Below are 16506 nucleotides of genomic sequence, written 5' to 3' on the forward strand. Positions count from 1 at the left end.
CTAATAATAATAATAATAATAATAATAATATTTTATATAATTCTACTAACTATCTTAATTATCCAAATATTTATTATTATTATTATTATTATTATTATTATTATTATTTAAGAAGAAAAACAGGTGTGATTTGAGAAGGAAAAGTTCGTCAATGGTGAAAGAAGGAAAAACAAGTGTGAGTTAAGAATCCTTGCATTGCGTTAAATTTTTAAGTTAACAACAAACAAGAGAATGTTTTATTAGCTACAGCATACACATTTCAATGTATTACAAATGTATTTTTGTAAACCTGCATTATATTTAGCCTAAGGCCCTTAGCCATCTGGATCATTCACCCAGCAATTCAAAGGCATAATCAACAAATGCTTCGAAATGTAAAGGATGTCGATAACATTACACAAAAGACATAAATCAATGTAGGTTAAAAATTTAATCCTCAAAATCTGCAGCATTTTCCAATAAGTAGTTGGCCGCCAATTGCTCCTCGCGGTCACATGCCAAAAATGCCTCTATAACTAAGGTTCTATCAAATCCCATATCCTCTAGCTGCATATTAGTAAAAAAGAATATGTACATATGGTAAATCAATTTAAATGAAAAGGGCGAAGTCAGACTTTGTAATAATAGATATACCCTTCCAATTGCCTCTTGCTCAACTGGTGTCACATTGATAGCACGAGGCGTGTCTTGTTCCGGCTCATCAAAGTTATCTATAAATAGTAGAAGAAAGTTACATTCATAAATAAACTATGGGATCAAGTAATGATTATAAAATGTAAAGATGACATGTTAAGTTATCCTTTTGCAAGTGGTGTAATGGTCTGATATGTGGAAAATGACTTGATCTTCTAACATAATAAATCATGTCATGATAATGTATTATGTGGTAAATTGTAAAATTGAGATGCTTAAGATATGACAACTATTCATTTAAAATTAAAATAGTAACTCAATTATATTCATGAACAAATATTTGAGATGAAATATTAACTCGGTTATGTGTAGTATATATCATCTGAACAAACATTATACCATATAAATGAAAATTGATCGTTAAAGACATAATCAGCATACGGAGTTCTCGCAAGCACCACACACCTCTGTGAGATCATCCGGCAAATGAAATATCTCTCGTAATCAAAGGTTTCTTTATGGAATCGAGGTAATAATATTAATTAAAATTCTATCAATGAAATCAGGGTGCTAATAAGTAATTACTAGATTCGTCTTATCACTTGCTTTGTAAAGTAAAAGTGTTGGAAAGTCATTCACCTGAAATATTAAAGAGTTAAACTCACTTTCAGTTAACATAAACCTCAATCATATTAGCGATCAATATTATTCAATGTTTTGTTTATCATTAAATAAAATAAAACTGAGACGGCAGAACTATTAATGACACTTACTTGCAGTTTTGGATGTTCAATATTATTCGATCCTTTGTAATGCTTTGTCAGCTTCTTTACTTGCTTGCTAGTGTTCACACAGTTGAAACACCAAGGTGTGAATACCTATTTTACAGTAATGGTTTACGAGTTAAAATCAACCGATGCATAAGGAAATAAGCAATTTTTTATGGCAAACCCTAAAATCGAAAACATAACAAAAAGGATTAGGAACACAAACTCTAAATCAATAGATGAAAGAAAAAGAGAAATACTCGTGTTGGACTTGAAAGTGGTGGTTGTCGTTTGGTCCCGCGCGGCAGAGTGACTGGTGTTTCGCGTTTTGAGCATGCCTAGATCAGTAAATCAAAGGAGATACCTTTTATTTTTGAATGGCCGAAGATGGAGACCAGAAAGAGTTTTCCGATAACTCTGATTTAAAGAATGTTTGGTTCTCTAAATAGACCTTGGGAAGATGAGTAAGAAAATGGCTTTGTCTTCTCCATTGGAAGTGGGGACGGTTGTAGATAGGGTGGAGAAAGGAGACGGCGGCTAGGGTTTTGGAGGAAAGGGAGAACACGGGAAAGAGAAAGGTCAAGGAGAGAAAGGTTAGTAGAGAGAGACAGGTTAATTGAATTTGAAATGTTGGAAGTGTGAGAAAGTTACTGTCCAAAGAGAAGACAAAAGAAATGTTGTGTAGGTTCAACGTAATATCCAATGGTTAATGACAAGTGGCAAGATGTTATATGTTGTAAAGGTTGGAATAAATTGTTGTTTATGATAAGACAAATGTATCCTTTTTGATGTGTAATTTTAAAAGTAGGGAAGGACAATATAGAGAGAATGGTAGTCTTTTCTAATAATGGCTAGATAGTTGACTAATGTAGCCAACTTAACCTCCACTTTCTCACATTCTTTCTTATCGTACTAAATCACATCATTAATAAATATAGCAAATAGTTTTATTAATAATTAAAACTTATTTTTTGTCACAATTGAATATAGCAAATTATTATTAATAATAATAATAATATTATTATTATTATTATTATTATTATTATTATTATTATTATTATTATTATTATTATTAAAGAAGAAGAAAAACAGGTGTGATTTGAGAAGGAAAAGTTCGTCAATGGTGAAATAAGGAAAAATAAGTGTGATTTAAGAATCCTTGCATTGCGTTGAATTTTTAAGTTAACAACAAACAGGTGTCATCTTTGAAGCTTCGCATGCTGTGGTGTGCTTGTATTTGGAGCATTTGAAAGACTAGGGAATAATAAAATATTCTGAAATGAAGAAATTCAAATTGCTCGCGTGATCGAGGAAACTAAGGTTTACTCTTGAAAATGGCTCAAGATAAAATCAAAGCTGATTAATGATGAGTTTTCTCTGTGGTGTTTGAATCCTAAGGCCTGCTTGGGACATGGGATAGGATGATGGTCAAAGGCGTTATCGCAGTTTCTCATCAGCCAATGTCGAAGTTCTTTGTATCTCAAGTATCAGTCTGGTGTCTGTTGATTAGATTATTGTTGGATTTTTCTGTTGTTGATTTCAGTTTTCAGGTTTGGATTCAGTTAGCAAGAGCAGTGGTATCTTTGCGGTCAATATGTCATGCTGGCAGTGAGTTTGTTAGTGATATCTTCGACTGTGGTGGCTCTTTTCTTCGAAGGCAGTAGCGGCGATATTCCAATTAGCAGCAGAGAAGGGCGCTTGTGGGGATCATTTTCGACCTTTTTGGTCTGCTGCGTATCTGCTTTTGTTTTAGCAGAGAAGTAATCTGGGTGTTTATTGGTATGTGTCCTGCATTGTATTTTAATTTTAGGGTGTCCAATTTGTATTGTGGTCTAGAATTTGGGTGATTGATTTTGGTGGTTATTTAAATGTTTCTGTTTGTAATCTTGTATCGGTTTTTCACAGCATCTCTTATGCTGTGTTGCTCTTTGTTAATATAATTTTAGTCTTTTCAAAAAAAAAAAAAAACAAGAGAACAACATATGTTAAAATTTTAAGTTAACAACAAACAAAAGAATGTTTTATTAGCTACAGCATAGACATTCCAATGTATTACAAATGTATTTTTATAAACCTGCATTATATTTGTCATTCTCAAGTAGTCTGTAAGTAGCCCGATAAGCCGAGAAGTCACTTAAACTTTAAGGAAACAAAATAAATAATTAATCAACAATACTACAGAATGATAAGTAGTCTGTAAGTAGCCCGATAAGCCGAGAAGTCACATAAACTTTAAAGAAACAAAATAAATAACTAATCAACAATACTACAGAATGATAAGTAGTCATTGTTCATTACTTCATCTTTAAGCCTCTCACACATAAAACTAATGCCGCTACTAACACATTTGTCATCGTCGGAGCCAGAACCAGTATTCCAAATTCCAGCACCAACATAGAATCTATCACCAGACTCAAAAGTGATTTTCTTAAGACAACTCATATTTTCCCAAAGGTGTCTGTGTCGAGCAAACAGTCTTTGATATGTGTCGCTGTCCGCACAACCACCAAGTTCTTTTCTATGTCTCTGATCGGCGCCTGATTGTGTATCCCCAATCTGAAAGAAAAAAAAAATGAAAGTAGTGAGAATTCATATATTACATTTTTTATAAGCAAACATTTATTGATAATAAGTGAGATGGGCAACGCAACTCATAAACCAGCATGTAATTGATGTCACAAAGCAGAGCAGAAAGATGTCACAGAACTAAATTAATACACATGACGGACAAATATCATGCGGCACGCGTCAAATACCAGAAATTCCTAAGCATGAATCGCATTACCACCATCTGAGAAAGTACTCAAAACACCAACAAAGTTTCTCCATTGCAACGAAGAACTACGAAGGCCACGTTCAACCATTTATAAACTTGTGAGCAACAATTGGGTTATTAAATGGGCAACTAAAGAACAAATGACAAACATTCTCGCCATATCCAAAACACAAAATAAAGCACCAGTCACGGGGATGTTTAAATAAAATGTCATGAGTTGCTAAACAACCTTGTAACAACTTCCAAGCAAGTATTGCCGCTTTATACGTCACTTTGCACTTCCAAGTTCCACAGTTTGTGACAAGCGGTGACAAAATATACATTTGTCACACCTTCAGACACCACAGGTTCATTAATAAACCATTTATAGCATTGTTTCACAGAAATTCCATTAACAGGATCAAGCAACCAACATCCCCTCCAATTCCATTACATCTACAGCTTCTCCATCAAATAAATCATGCTTCCAACCCCATGCTCGTACCTCCTCCACATGCTCCCAAGAGCAACATCTTTGTTAGAAACTAAAGAAAACAGCCCCAGAAAGGAATCTATCTTTCAACAGTATGGTGGAATCAACCTGTGCATCACACCAAAAACTCACATCCCGTCCATTTCCCAATTTTATTTTCTCTTCAATACGTTGCTTAACAACAACTTGTCATTCAACTCCCTCCCCCTTTCTGATTTCCTGTAACTATATTCTAGGATTTTGGTTTTCCACAAATCATCCCTTCCCATCAAACACCTCTACTACTCAAGTAATGAAATATTGCTTCTGACCGTTGATATTGGTGACTAATAAAAGTAAAGAAAGTGTATAAAATTATCAATTAAGATGCTTAAATGAGTCATCATCCTAGATAGAACTATCCTTGTCAGACATTATTTAACATCTAATAACGAACTTATTTAATCTTTATTCTGTAATGTTTTAATAAATAGATGTACGTAGCTACCACAAGTTAATCGAAATTAGGACTTTAAAAAAATTTCATCCAAGAAATATAAAAAAAATATATAAAAAGTCGAGAATGAATAACTCACATTAATACAAAGTTCCTGGAGAAGGGGCGAAGCCATAACAATATCTAAAATACGGAAGAAAGGATAGTTAGGGTCTGATGAATCTCCTCCACCAATAAACAAGTTCAACTTTCTAAGATGTTGAAATGGACCCAAGCTGCTTGGAAGTATGGCTATCTGTCACACCAAAAGAAATAGCAATTAATTAACCTCCATAAATGAAAAGTATATATATATATATATATATATAACTTTATGGCGAAAAAATTCAACTCACATTTGAATGACTCAAGTTGATAGAAAGATTGTGAAGCTGAGGTAAAGTTGCAATGATGTCAAAGGCATGTGGGATTTGTTCATTCTTTGTTGTGTTCCAAAAGAGATTCAATAATTGAGGAGCCTTAATAGAACGTATCGTCAACTGACCTCTATAATCAAAGGACGATAGATTCAATGCATCAATGTCCAAGTCCCAGGGAACGCAATCAAAGTCAATTATGTTCAAGCGATGCAACGTTGGACTGATAATACTAATTGAAGACTCAAATGTACATCCCCAGAAGGTTAGTTCCTCGAGTTTGCGACAATTAGAAAACAAACTAGGCAAGATATCCTTCGGTACAAGGACCTCAACCAAGACAAGTTGTTTCAATTTATCCATCCCACAAAACACATAAGGTGGAATTGTTTTACAATTGCAGTTAAACTTTGATAACTTAGGAGCCTTGATATTATTCAATTTAAAGGTAGCAAGTCTACTGCTGAATTCAAAGGACGAAAGGTTTAACGCATATATATCTAACCACAACTTCCAATGAATAGTGCGCCAAAGTTTTATATGATCCACTATCTTCAAATGACAGAGGGAGGGACTAGTTATATCTACGTCAAAATCATATAGACAGTTTTTAAGTGTGAGGTCTTGAAGATTAACGCAGTTAGATAATATACCTGAGAGCATATGTTGTTTTAGATTAAGTAGATGCAACACAAGAGTTGTCAAGCTTTTTAGTTGAGTGAAGTCTATAGAAGGTGATAGACGACAGTTTTGTAGATGCAGATAGTTCAATGAATGATTAGTGTGAGTGAAGGAAAACTTGTATGTGTCTTTTCCCGTAATGAAATGAATATCTGGGGAGTTATGTTTTGAGCAAAGGAGTTCAATCCGTTGGGCGCCTTTGGAAATAACTTGGGAAATAAAATTGTCAACTATGTCACTAAAAATATCATCTTCTAATGGATAATTGAGTTTTACGGAACGAATGGTGGCACCTGGATAATGTAAGATGAATTGATCGAGTCTCACGAGAAAGTCACCATAGGTTTTGTGTAGAGTATCCTGATTAAACATGTTATGTATATCAATGTTGAGGTCTGTCCTTGATCCCCATTCATGAATCCACTTTTTCGATAATACGCTTGTTCTCAACAAATCCACCACAGGTAACTTTGAAAATATGTAAGACAGGACACAATCAGGCAAATCAGGCAATTCATCCATGGCTGCAGTAACAAAACATAAATAATAAATATAAGGGCAATAAACTTACGAATCAATACAAGACACGTAAATAAACACATACATACCTTCTATTCGTGATGTTTCCGAGCAGTCTAACCTAATTTTTTTAGAGAAAGAGGGGCGATGATGGTGGTTTAAAAAACTTAAATCAGTTCACTTCAAACTCAATTCTACAAAATCACTTCTCAAATGATTATGCCGCCAGAATTGATTCTACTTGAAGTTAGAATTTAATTCCGCCGCCAGAATTGATTCTACTTGAAGTTAGAATTTGTAGCTTTTGAGTTTAAACGTGATTCTTACGTTAAAATTTATTGTTCACCTCAATTTCACATAAAGTTACCCAAACATAAATCACTTTACATTCACCTCACTTCTAACCAGAATCAATTCACTCAAAATCAATTTTTTCCACAGCAGAATCAAAGTCAAAAACTAATCAGGCACAAGCACAAAAAGTCAAAAACAGAAAATTGATTACATTCATACAACAAAGTAGCAAAATCAATCTGCAAGTTCACTACACACCCATCATCAAATCAACCAAGATAAGAATTCTAAGCACAGGAACACAAATCTGAACATTTAAAAAAAAACAGATTTTTCTAAAGCCTCTAAATTCACAGTGGATATAGAAAAATTGATCATAAATAAATAAATAAAAAAACACAAATTTATCAAAATTGAGGTTTGAAAGTTCAAAAGAGTAGAATATGAAGATCAAGTTGAAGGAAAAGGAAGGAAGAGGATCGAAGTAAGAACTCACCTGAGTGGTGGGGCCACAACCGTGATGAGCGGAGCACCGAACGTCCGGTCGGTGTTCACCTCTCTGTCTTTCTCTCTCTAAAATTCTTCTCACTTTCTTTCTCTATCTGTTTGCGTGTTGTTGTCTTTGATTAGGGGTGTTCGCGGGTCGGTTTGGTTCGGTTTTGAGAGAATCCGATACCCAAATCGATTAAAACTAAATGGATTGGTTTGGATTGGATTTACAAATTTTTGTGATAAAGCCCAAACCGAATCGATCCGAGAAACGGATTGGTTTGGATTGGATTGATTAAGTAGATAAAAAAAATAAAAAAAATATTTTTAAAAAATAAATTATTTATAAAAATTAATTTTTCATAATATTATAAAAAAAATATAGTATTAATAGTGTTCAAATTTAAATATTATATTAGAAATTTGGGTTTAATATACTTCACCCCCTTGCCAATATAGCGAGTTTCGGTTTGGCCCACTTGAATGTTTTTTTTTTACCAAATGCCCCTTATAAAACCCAAAATTTGGATTTACCCAACCCTTTTACCACATTTGCTGACTGGGCTTTGACTTTGGATGATGTGGCACAAGGGTTGTATAAATAATTAATTGAATTATATTTAACCACTAATTCCTCCATTTTCCACCACCCCCACCCCCACCCCCACTTTCTCTCTCCTGGAACATGAATGGTTATGGTGGGGTGCTTGGAGTGTATAACGGTCAAGGCGCTGCTTGGAGTGATACTGAGAAGAAGAAAATTAAACTGTTGCATTTGGTTCTCTAGTAAGCATAACGCGGCTTTACAATGTAACCAAGCCATACTCAAGTGGGTCTGTCAGCAATATATGTTCAGAATATTTGTTTGATTATTTCTCTTGCATCTTTCACTGGAATTGTATCATCTATAAAACACATGCATTGAGGTATTGAATCCTAGATTTGTTACGTATTGGATCCTAGATTTGTTACGTAAGAAAACCCATAAAGTAAGTAAAAAAAAATCAAGGTTAACACTTGGTGTAAAGTTAGATACAAGGAATCATTTGTGGATTCACTTCTTTTACCCCATCAGAATCAGACATTTCCTTGTTGACTTAAATACAAGTACATGAACTCCCTTCAATATCTTCCATAAGAAATCAATGTGTATGTTGTTATGTTTTATCGATACCTCCCGTCAAACTATGCAAAAGATATATGATTTCCATGGTGGAAAGCCAGAATTCTGCCATTTTGTGCTGCCATTTTTCACAAATTTCTCCGGCGTTTGCAAAATAATCAGCCACAGTAATTCGCCATGGGCGACATTTGACAAAACGGCCTATTACATTTACAACCAAATCAATTCATTAAAACGCCTTTTCTTCTCTTAATGGTCGATAAACTTGTTTTATTCCTCTACAGTTAACACATTTTTTTCTTCATATTTCCCTTTTCATTGTAAATTGTAATTTGTTCCAAAGACTGATAATGACCTTTTCATTTTTATGCTCCATGCATTTCTAATTTCAATTTTGTTCCACCTTGATCAAAATATGTAACCTTGCTAGTGACATTGGAACTTAAAGCGAAAAGAAATAACATACTTGTTCAAGTATTTCTCAGATTTAGGAACATGATACTTGGTTTTTTTCACATGAAGATTTCTTTTTTGGATTAAGATGACTTATTATTTATATTATGATTTTTTGCACTTAAATTTTACAGATATGGAATCCAATCGTGGTTACGCAAACTTTCGAAGTAGTGGTGCACAAAGGTCCGCTTTCTAATTGTATTTCTTAGTTGTAACGTTTAATGATTCAATATTACCTTAAAATTGTTGTCTTTCATAGATAAATAAATTTTTTACTGGATTGCCACATTTGCTTATATGGCTGCTAGCAGATTCATAAATTAGATTTATCAAGCCACCTTGATTCAAAATTTCTTGGCATTGCATTGTTGTTGATGTGCTTTTGTTTCTAATTTCTAGTCAGTTTTTCTGCTTTCTTATAGAACAATTGTTTTATCCATTCAACGCTAATTATCTACTTGTGATACTTTAATATTAAGTGTATCTACAATTGAGTTTCTCAAAATTCTCTGACGAATGATTTTCAACAGTTCCAACATGGCCTTGAAGCCCATCGACTTCGGTTCTCAATCTATTCACTAGAGCAGTTTGAGATGAAACTGAAGTTTCCTAGCTATTCACTTTGTTCACAAGCTCATCAATCTTCTCCGCGATTTCTGTCGCAGCCAGTGATGAATGGGAGCTAGCCTCAAAGTGCACCTTAACAGTTTCCTGTAGTGACTGCAAATCATGTATCTGTTGGGGTGAGGAGAGAGAAAGTGGGGGTGGAGGTGGTGGTGGTGGAAAATGGAGGAATTAGTAGTTAAATATAATTCAATTAATTATTTATACAACCCTTTTGCCACATCATCCAAAGTCAAATCCTAGTCAGCAAATGTGGTAAAAGGGTTTGGTAAATCCAAGCTTTGGATTTTATAAGGGGCGTTTGGTAAAAAAGAATATTCAAGGGGGCCAAACCGAAACTCGCTATATTGGCAAGGGGGTGAAGTATATTAAACCCTAGAAATTTTTATCTAATAGATTCAAAAATATCTAACAAGAAAAATATCTAAGATTAAGACTTTTGAATCTATAACTAGTCACTTGAATTAATATGATAATGAATGTGTTTCATGACTTTATGTTCATTTATCATATTACACTATCAATTTTCTAATAACAAATTAAAATAGCATAATTTATCCACAAACAACATTTTATTTTTTTTTCTTATTGAAGTTGAATGCTTGGTAGTAATTTTCATGATAATTAATTATGGTTGGTTTGGGTTGGACTTGCGGGTAGAAAATTGAAAATCCGATGCCCGAACCAATTGTCATTGGATTTCATTGGTTTGATTCGGTTCTTGCCCGAACTAAAAAAATGTCCAATCCAAACACTATGGTTTGGTTCAGATTCTGGTTTGGTTCGGATTTACCCGAACCAATGAACACCCCTATCTTTGATCTTGGATCCCATTGTTTTTTACAATCACTTCAATTATTTTTTCTTATTTTATTAGTTTTTTTTTCTTTCATTTTTTTAATAAAAATATAGTATTTGAATTTTTTTTACAAGTATTGATAAAGAGATAGAAATAAAACAAATTACATAAATTACAATAAGTGTGCATGTACTATGTAGCATCTTTACTCATTCAATTCTTTAAAATCTTCTTATCATGAATAAAATTAACATCTATATTTAGGGGTGTTCATGAGTGTGGGTCGACCTACCAATCCGCGAACCCAAATCGAACCAACCTATAAATTGCTCGAATCCATTCATTTATGGATATACCCAACCCAACCCGCAACAACCCATATAATTTTAGTTCGGGTATTGGGTTTGAGCTTTACAACCCGCAGACCCATTGGCCCAACCCATTGATGTTACATTAGTAATTTCTTTCTTTTTTTATTTATTATTTTAAATAGAAATATAAATTATCATCTCAGTTTAACCATAATTTTTCCAAAAAAGCTTTATTCTCCACCAATAATACTACTAAATCAATAAATTTACGTAATTCTAACACTAAATGTTGTTTCTTATTTTCTTTTGTATCATTTCCAACTTACGTATTTTATAAAAATAATGTGACTTGTAGAATTTTATACTATTATGTAGTGTTATGTCATGTCTATGAATATTATTAAATATTATATGATGTGCTTCATCCATTTTGTGTGTTAGAAATGAGTATAAATGTATTGAATTGTGTTACAATATTTTTAAATTGAAAAAAATTATTATTTTTTAAATTTGAAACACAATCCACGAACTCAACCCAACCCAACCCATAAATGAATGGTTCGGTTCGGGTTGGTTTTGATAATGAAATTGTGGGTTGGACGACGAACCCAACCCATTGAAATTTGAATGGATTAGGTAACGGGTTAGGCCAAATCCAGTCCAACCCAACCCACATACACCCCTATCTATATTAATTGAACTACTTTGATTGATTTTTTGTTTGTTTTATTTTGATTTTTTTTTTGAATTTGTAACTCTTTGAAAATTATGAATCTAATTTTTTTTATACTTCCTCTTGATCTTCTTTCTCATGGTAATCATTTTTTTCAACATATTCACGTAAATCTAGTAAAAAAAAATTGAGAAAAAACATTAACATTTTATTCACCAAAAACATGTTAAGTACACTCTGATCGCAAGGATCCAGAATCAAACGAAGCCACGCTAGGTATACTGATTAACATAAATATTTAATTTGCTATTCATACTACACCTAACTTTAATGTTATAAATAATATTCTCAGCAATCTTGCTATCAAAATATTTTTGGGTAAAAATCTTGTCACTCCTCCCCTTCCAAATCTAATAAATAGCTTCAGCCACAACTATCTTGAGCAACTTTCTCTTTAAACCTTTCTTTTTTTTACTTTCTTTGATAAGTTATTTCATCTCAATGATCTAACTAGAGAGAATTATGTCAATTTTTAGCCAAGTTAGGACTTTCTGCCAAATGCTCTTAGTTTGCCTACATTCAAAGAAAAGATGATCAATGGTTTCCATATGATCACAGAAACAACATTTGTAGTGAACATTCATCCCAATTTTACTCAATTTGTCTTTCGTGGGTAGCCTTTTCCATAACCTCATCCACAACTTATATTTCACTCTAGGTCTCGCAAAGTTATTTATCAAAATTTTATCCCAGCATACTTGAATACAATCACCACGCAGAGCTTTGTACATCAAGTTAGTTTTATACTTACCTTTGGTGGTGGCTTCAACTCAATACCTCGCCGTACAAACATAATCCCTACACTCGATGATTTTCTTCAAAATTCACGAGCACGAGTTAGGAATTTGCCAATGTAAAACATTCCTCTCTTTAAAAAAAAATTATATATTTAATTAATCCCCTATTATCATCAAATTTTTTTGTATAGCCTCGTCCACAAGCGAGACTTTGTCCATAATGATTGAATAATTTCTTTGTAGTTCCTCTATTATTGTTGTATGAACATATTTTCTACATTATGATTAAATTTTTTTGGAACATAAAATGACATCTTTGCTATCTTTTTCTTCCTCGGTTTTGCAATATTTTTTCGCATGACAACGATCATATGAGTGATCAATAATATGGCAAAAAGGACATAGTTGATGGAGTTTTTCGTACTCAAGTTCAACATTAAAAGCATATCATCTATTTCAACGAGAAGAAAATTGGGCAAGAATTCCAACAAATCAAGATCTACCAAAATTCTAGCATAATATCCAAAATTCTTATTGCTAGTTGCTTCGTCTAAGGTTAGAGGGACGTCGATACTTCTTGCGATTGAAAAAAGAATATTCAATAAGAATACCATGTATTCTAATCCAACATTGTATGTTATTATTTTTTAATCAAATTTGGATTAAAGTTTGGTGCTCATGTGAATATGTGAAGGATACCCATAGACATAGTCCACAATCCTACTACAAAAATTCTTCAGATACTCAATAGATGAAAATGAAGAAAAAAAAAACATATTACCAATAGGAGTGGATGTCCATTTGTCTAGAATATTTCAAAGAATTTTTAACTTTCCATCCAATGCATCAATTGTTGGAGAAGATTCTCCTTTCTTCAACATTATCCTTCCATGAAGAATTTTTTTATAGCTATTAAGATAATTGACATATTCGTCTTCCTGAATTTTTAGAGTTATTAAGATCATCGACATATTTGTCTTCCTAAATTTTTGCAGCTATCAAGATATTGTTATAGGAATATTTTCTACCTTATGATTAGATTTTATTGGAACATAAAATACCATATTTGTTATATTTTCCTTCCTCGGCTTTGCAATTGCACGATAATGATCTAATGAGTGACCAATAATATGACAAAAATAACATTTTAAATGAAGTTTTTCGTACTCAAGATTAATATTAAAAGCATAACCATCCATTTCAATAAGAAGGAAATTGGGCAAGAATTATAACAAATTAATATCCACCAAAATTCTAGCATAATATCCAAAAAAAATATTGTTAGTTGCTCCATCTAAGGTTTGAGAGACACCAATACTTCTTGCGATTGAAAAAAGAATTTGTGATCTCCAATATTCAATAAGAAGACCATGTATTCTAATCCAATATTGTATATTATTATTTTTAACTAAATTTAAATTAAAGTCGGGTGCTCATGTGAATATGTGAAGGTTACCCAGAGATAGAGTCCACCACCCTAACGCCAAAGTTTTACGGATACTCAATAAATGAAAATGAAAAAAAAAATCTTACCAATAGGAGTGAGAGACTATTTGTCTAGAATATTTAAAAGAGTTTTTAACTTTCTATCCAATGCATTAATTATTGGAGGAGATTCTCCTTTCTTCAACATTGTCTTTCCATGGAGAAATTTTTTACAACTATCAAGAACATCAACATATTCGTCTTCCTAAACTTTTGCATTTATCAAGATATTGTTGTAGGAACATTTTCTACCTTATGATTAGATTTTATTGGAACATAAAATATCATCTTCGTTATCTTTTCCTTCCTCGGCTTTGCAATATTTTTTTTCATAATAATGGTCTAATGAGTGACCAATAATATGACAAAAAGAATATAATGAATGGAGTTTTTTTTTTCTCACGAAAACACTAAAAACATAATCATCCATTTCAACAAGAAGGAAATTGGGAAAGAATTTCAACAAATCAAGATCCACAAAATTCTAGCATAATATCCAAAAAAAAATTAGTGTTGGTTGCTTCATTTAAGGTTAGAGGGACACCAATACTTCTTGCGATTGAAAAAAGAAATTATGGTCTATAATATTGAATAAGAAGACCATGTATTCTAATCCAACATTGTATGTTATTATTTTAAACAAATTTGAATTAAAGTCTAGTGCTCATGTGAGCATGCAAAGGATACCTAGAGACAAATTCCACAACTCAACTGCTAAAATTCTTCGGATACTCAATCAATGAAAAATAAACAAAAAAAATCTTACCAATAAGAGTGAGAGAACATTTGTCTATTATTCTAAAGAGATTTTGAATTTCCATCCAATGCATCCATTGTTGGAGAAGATTCTCCTTCCTTCAACAATATCCTTCTATAAAGAATTTTTTTGCAACTATCATGATCAACAATATATTTGTCTTATGAAATTTTTATGGCTACAATATCATCCCCTTTAAAACAAGGCATTGGCAGTTGACTTAGAAATATGTCGCAAGTGTTCGTTAAAACTTGCTTGAATGTCTTCAAAATTGGATCAGAAAATTAGGAGTATTTTGTTGAGTTTGGTAGCAAAACCAAGAAGGTTGCGACTTACACCTCCCATTAACACGAGATCTCACGTTTCATCCCGAAACATATTGATTTATAAAGAATTTGTAAGTAAGAAATCCTCAAAAACCTGGTGAAGTGCAAACCCAATATATCTCTACTCAAACTTTGTTTTGAGAATCTCAACGGTGAAAATGTGGCACTATATCTCACAAATTTGTGTCCAAAAATTAGATAAATCCAACAGTTAACGAGAACAAAATATTTGTTTTTTTAATCTAGTTTGAGAAAAATGGGAATAATGTTTCTCACTTTCATGGACATGAAACCCTAGGGTTTCTAACACCTTGATGCTAAAGTTGATGCCCTATTTTCTTGAGGAACTCGGGGTGAGAGTTGTCTAAGATTTTAGAAAGCTTCTAAACAATTACTATGTTGGAGGTGAAAGTGAGAAAAAATATGAAATAGGGGTAAGAGTTATCTAAGATTTTAGAAAGTTTTTTGTTAACACATAAACAAACCATGTAGAAGTGGAAAATAAATAGAGTAGGATAGAGATTCACGCATATAATTTATTCTCATTCACCTTATTAACTATAGACTAGTCCAATCTCCTACGAATGAGAGATTCCTACTATAATCAAACCTAATTACAAACAACCGCTAAGACAATTTAGTTCTAGATTTTCCTTCCTAACACTAGAGGACTTCTTTGCCTTAAACTTTTAAGGACTTTCCTTCCATACACAAGAGGACTTAGGAAATTACAAAGGTGTTTGTTTGCAACACCTCACTCAGAGTAATAAACTCATTAAAGTTTATCTTACAAGTGATAACTTTTCTAAGAAAGAATAATGATTAAAAGCAGATGTATGCATGTGTTTGTTTTATGTTAATATTACAATAGTTGGTAAAAAGCTCATAAAGTATTTTAGGCCTTGGATATTTTATTTGTAAACCATTTTTCTCTGTCAATCGTTTGGTCACTAAGAATGGAGTTGTTGGGATTGGAGTAGTTGGAGTTGTATTATCTCTACGGAACTTTACCATTTTATTTTTTATACTCACATAGTTGTCATGATGTGATCATTGAGAGAACAGTTTCTATAATGACTTAGCGTAGCAGGTCTTCTGTCATCAGGGCCCATGTGATCAATTTTTAAATTGGGCACAAATGCTCACTTTATATTAAGTAACAAATGATCATGTTTGTCTGAGTAAATATGATCATATTTGCCTTTGAGGTATAGATAATCAATCTTGTTGACTTTGACATAGATGATCATTTCTTTCTAAGGGTGGATGATCATTTCTCCTGTCTAGACACAGATGTTCACTTAGACTTAATATCTAAGTGGTCAAACTTGTTGACTCTGACACATATGATCATTGTTTTATAAATGAAATATGATTATTCTCAATTATATTGTTTAAGTAAAACTCCATAATTTTAAGTTATTTTATTTAAAAATATTTTTTATCTAACAAGAGAGTTATGAGTTTAATAATTGTGAAAATTAGTAATTTTGTTTTGCAACATGATGATCTAGCTTTCAATTTAAATGTATTTTCCTTTTTATTTTACTATAATAAAAGGATAGTTTTTTGAGTGAAAACTATTGTTCTTTTAGATAACTTGATAACTAAAAAAAAAAAACTATTGCTCCTTTAGATAACTATTGTTATGGCTGAAAAAAACAGAAAGGAG

At 32.4% G+C, this 16506-nt stretch overlaps 1 protein-coding gene across 2 annotated transcripts; it reads right to left on the minus strand.

Moving 5' to 3' along the window:
- Nucleotides 1-3546: 3546 nt before the first annotated feature.
- On the minus strand, nt 3547-7638 carry LOC131594601 (putative F-box/FBD/LRR-repeat protein At1g78760). Of its 2 annotated transcripts, XR_009281424.1 has the most exons (5): nt 7491-7638; nt 5480-6705; nt 5224-5379; nt 4406-4974; nt 3547-3956 (listed from the first exon to the last, which is right to left on the minus strand). XR_009281424.1 is itself a non-coding variant. In XM_058866776.1 (4 exons), exons 2-4 carry the CDS (start codon nt 6701-6703, stop codon nt 3654-3656), a joined length of 1683 nt encoding a protein of 560 aa, XP_058722759.1. In that variant the 5' UTR covers nt 6704-6705; nt 7491-7638; the 3' UTR covers nt 3547-3653. The 2 variants fall into 2 exon arrangements, 1 of the variants encoding a protein (XP_058722759.1); XM_058866776.1 differs by lacking the exon at nt 4406-4974.
- Between the last annotated feature and the right edge of the window lie 8868 nt (nt 7639-16506).

The sequence above is a fragment of the Vicia villosa genome, linkage group LG4 (genome assembly GCF_029867415.1).
Source record: "Vicia villosa cultivar HV-30 ecotype Madison, WI linkage group LG4, Vvil1.0, whole genome shotgun sequence".
Classification (NCBI taxonomy): Eukaryota; Viridiplantae; Streptophyta; class Magnoliopsida; order Fabales; family Fabaceae; genus Vicia; species Vicia villosa.

Excerpts from the sequence above, each read along its gene's own strand:
- LOC131594601 (XM_058866776.1), bottom strand. The coding sequence starts at position 6,703 with ATGGATGAATTGCCTGATTTGCCTGATTGTGTCCTGTCTTACATATTT. Across the intron at positions 5,380-5,479 it reads TCAACTTGAGTCATTCAAAT|ATAGCCATACTTCCAAGCAG; the intron begins GTGAGTTGAATT and ends TTGGTGTGACAG. Across the intron at positions 3,957-5,223 it reads TCCAGGAACTTTGTATTAAT|ATTGGGGATACACAATCAGG; the intron begins GTGAGTTATTCA and ends TTTTTCTTTCAG.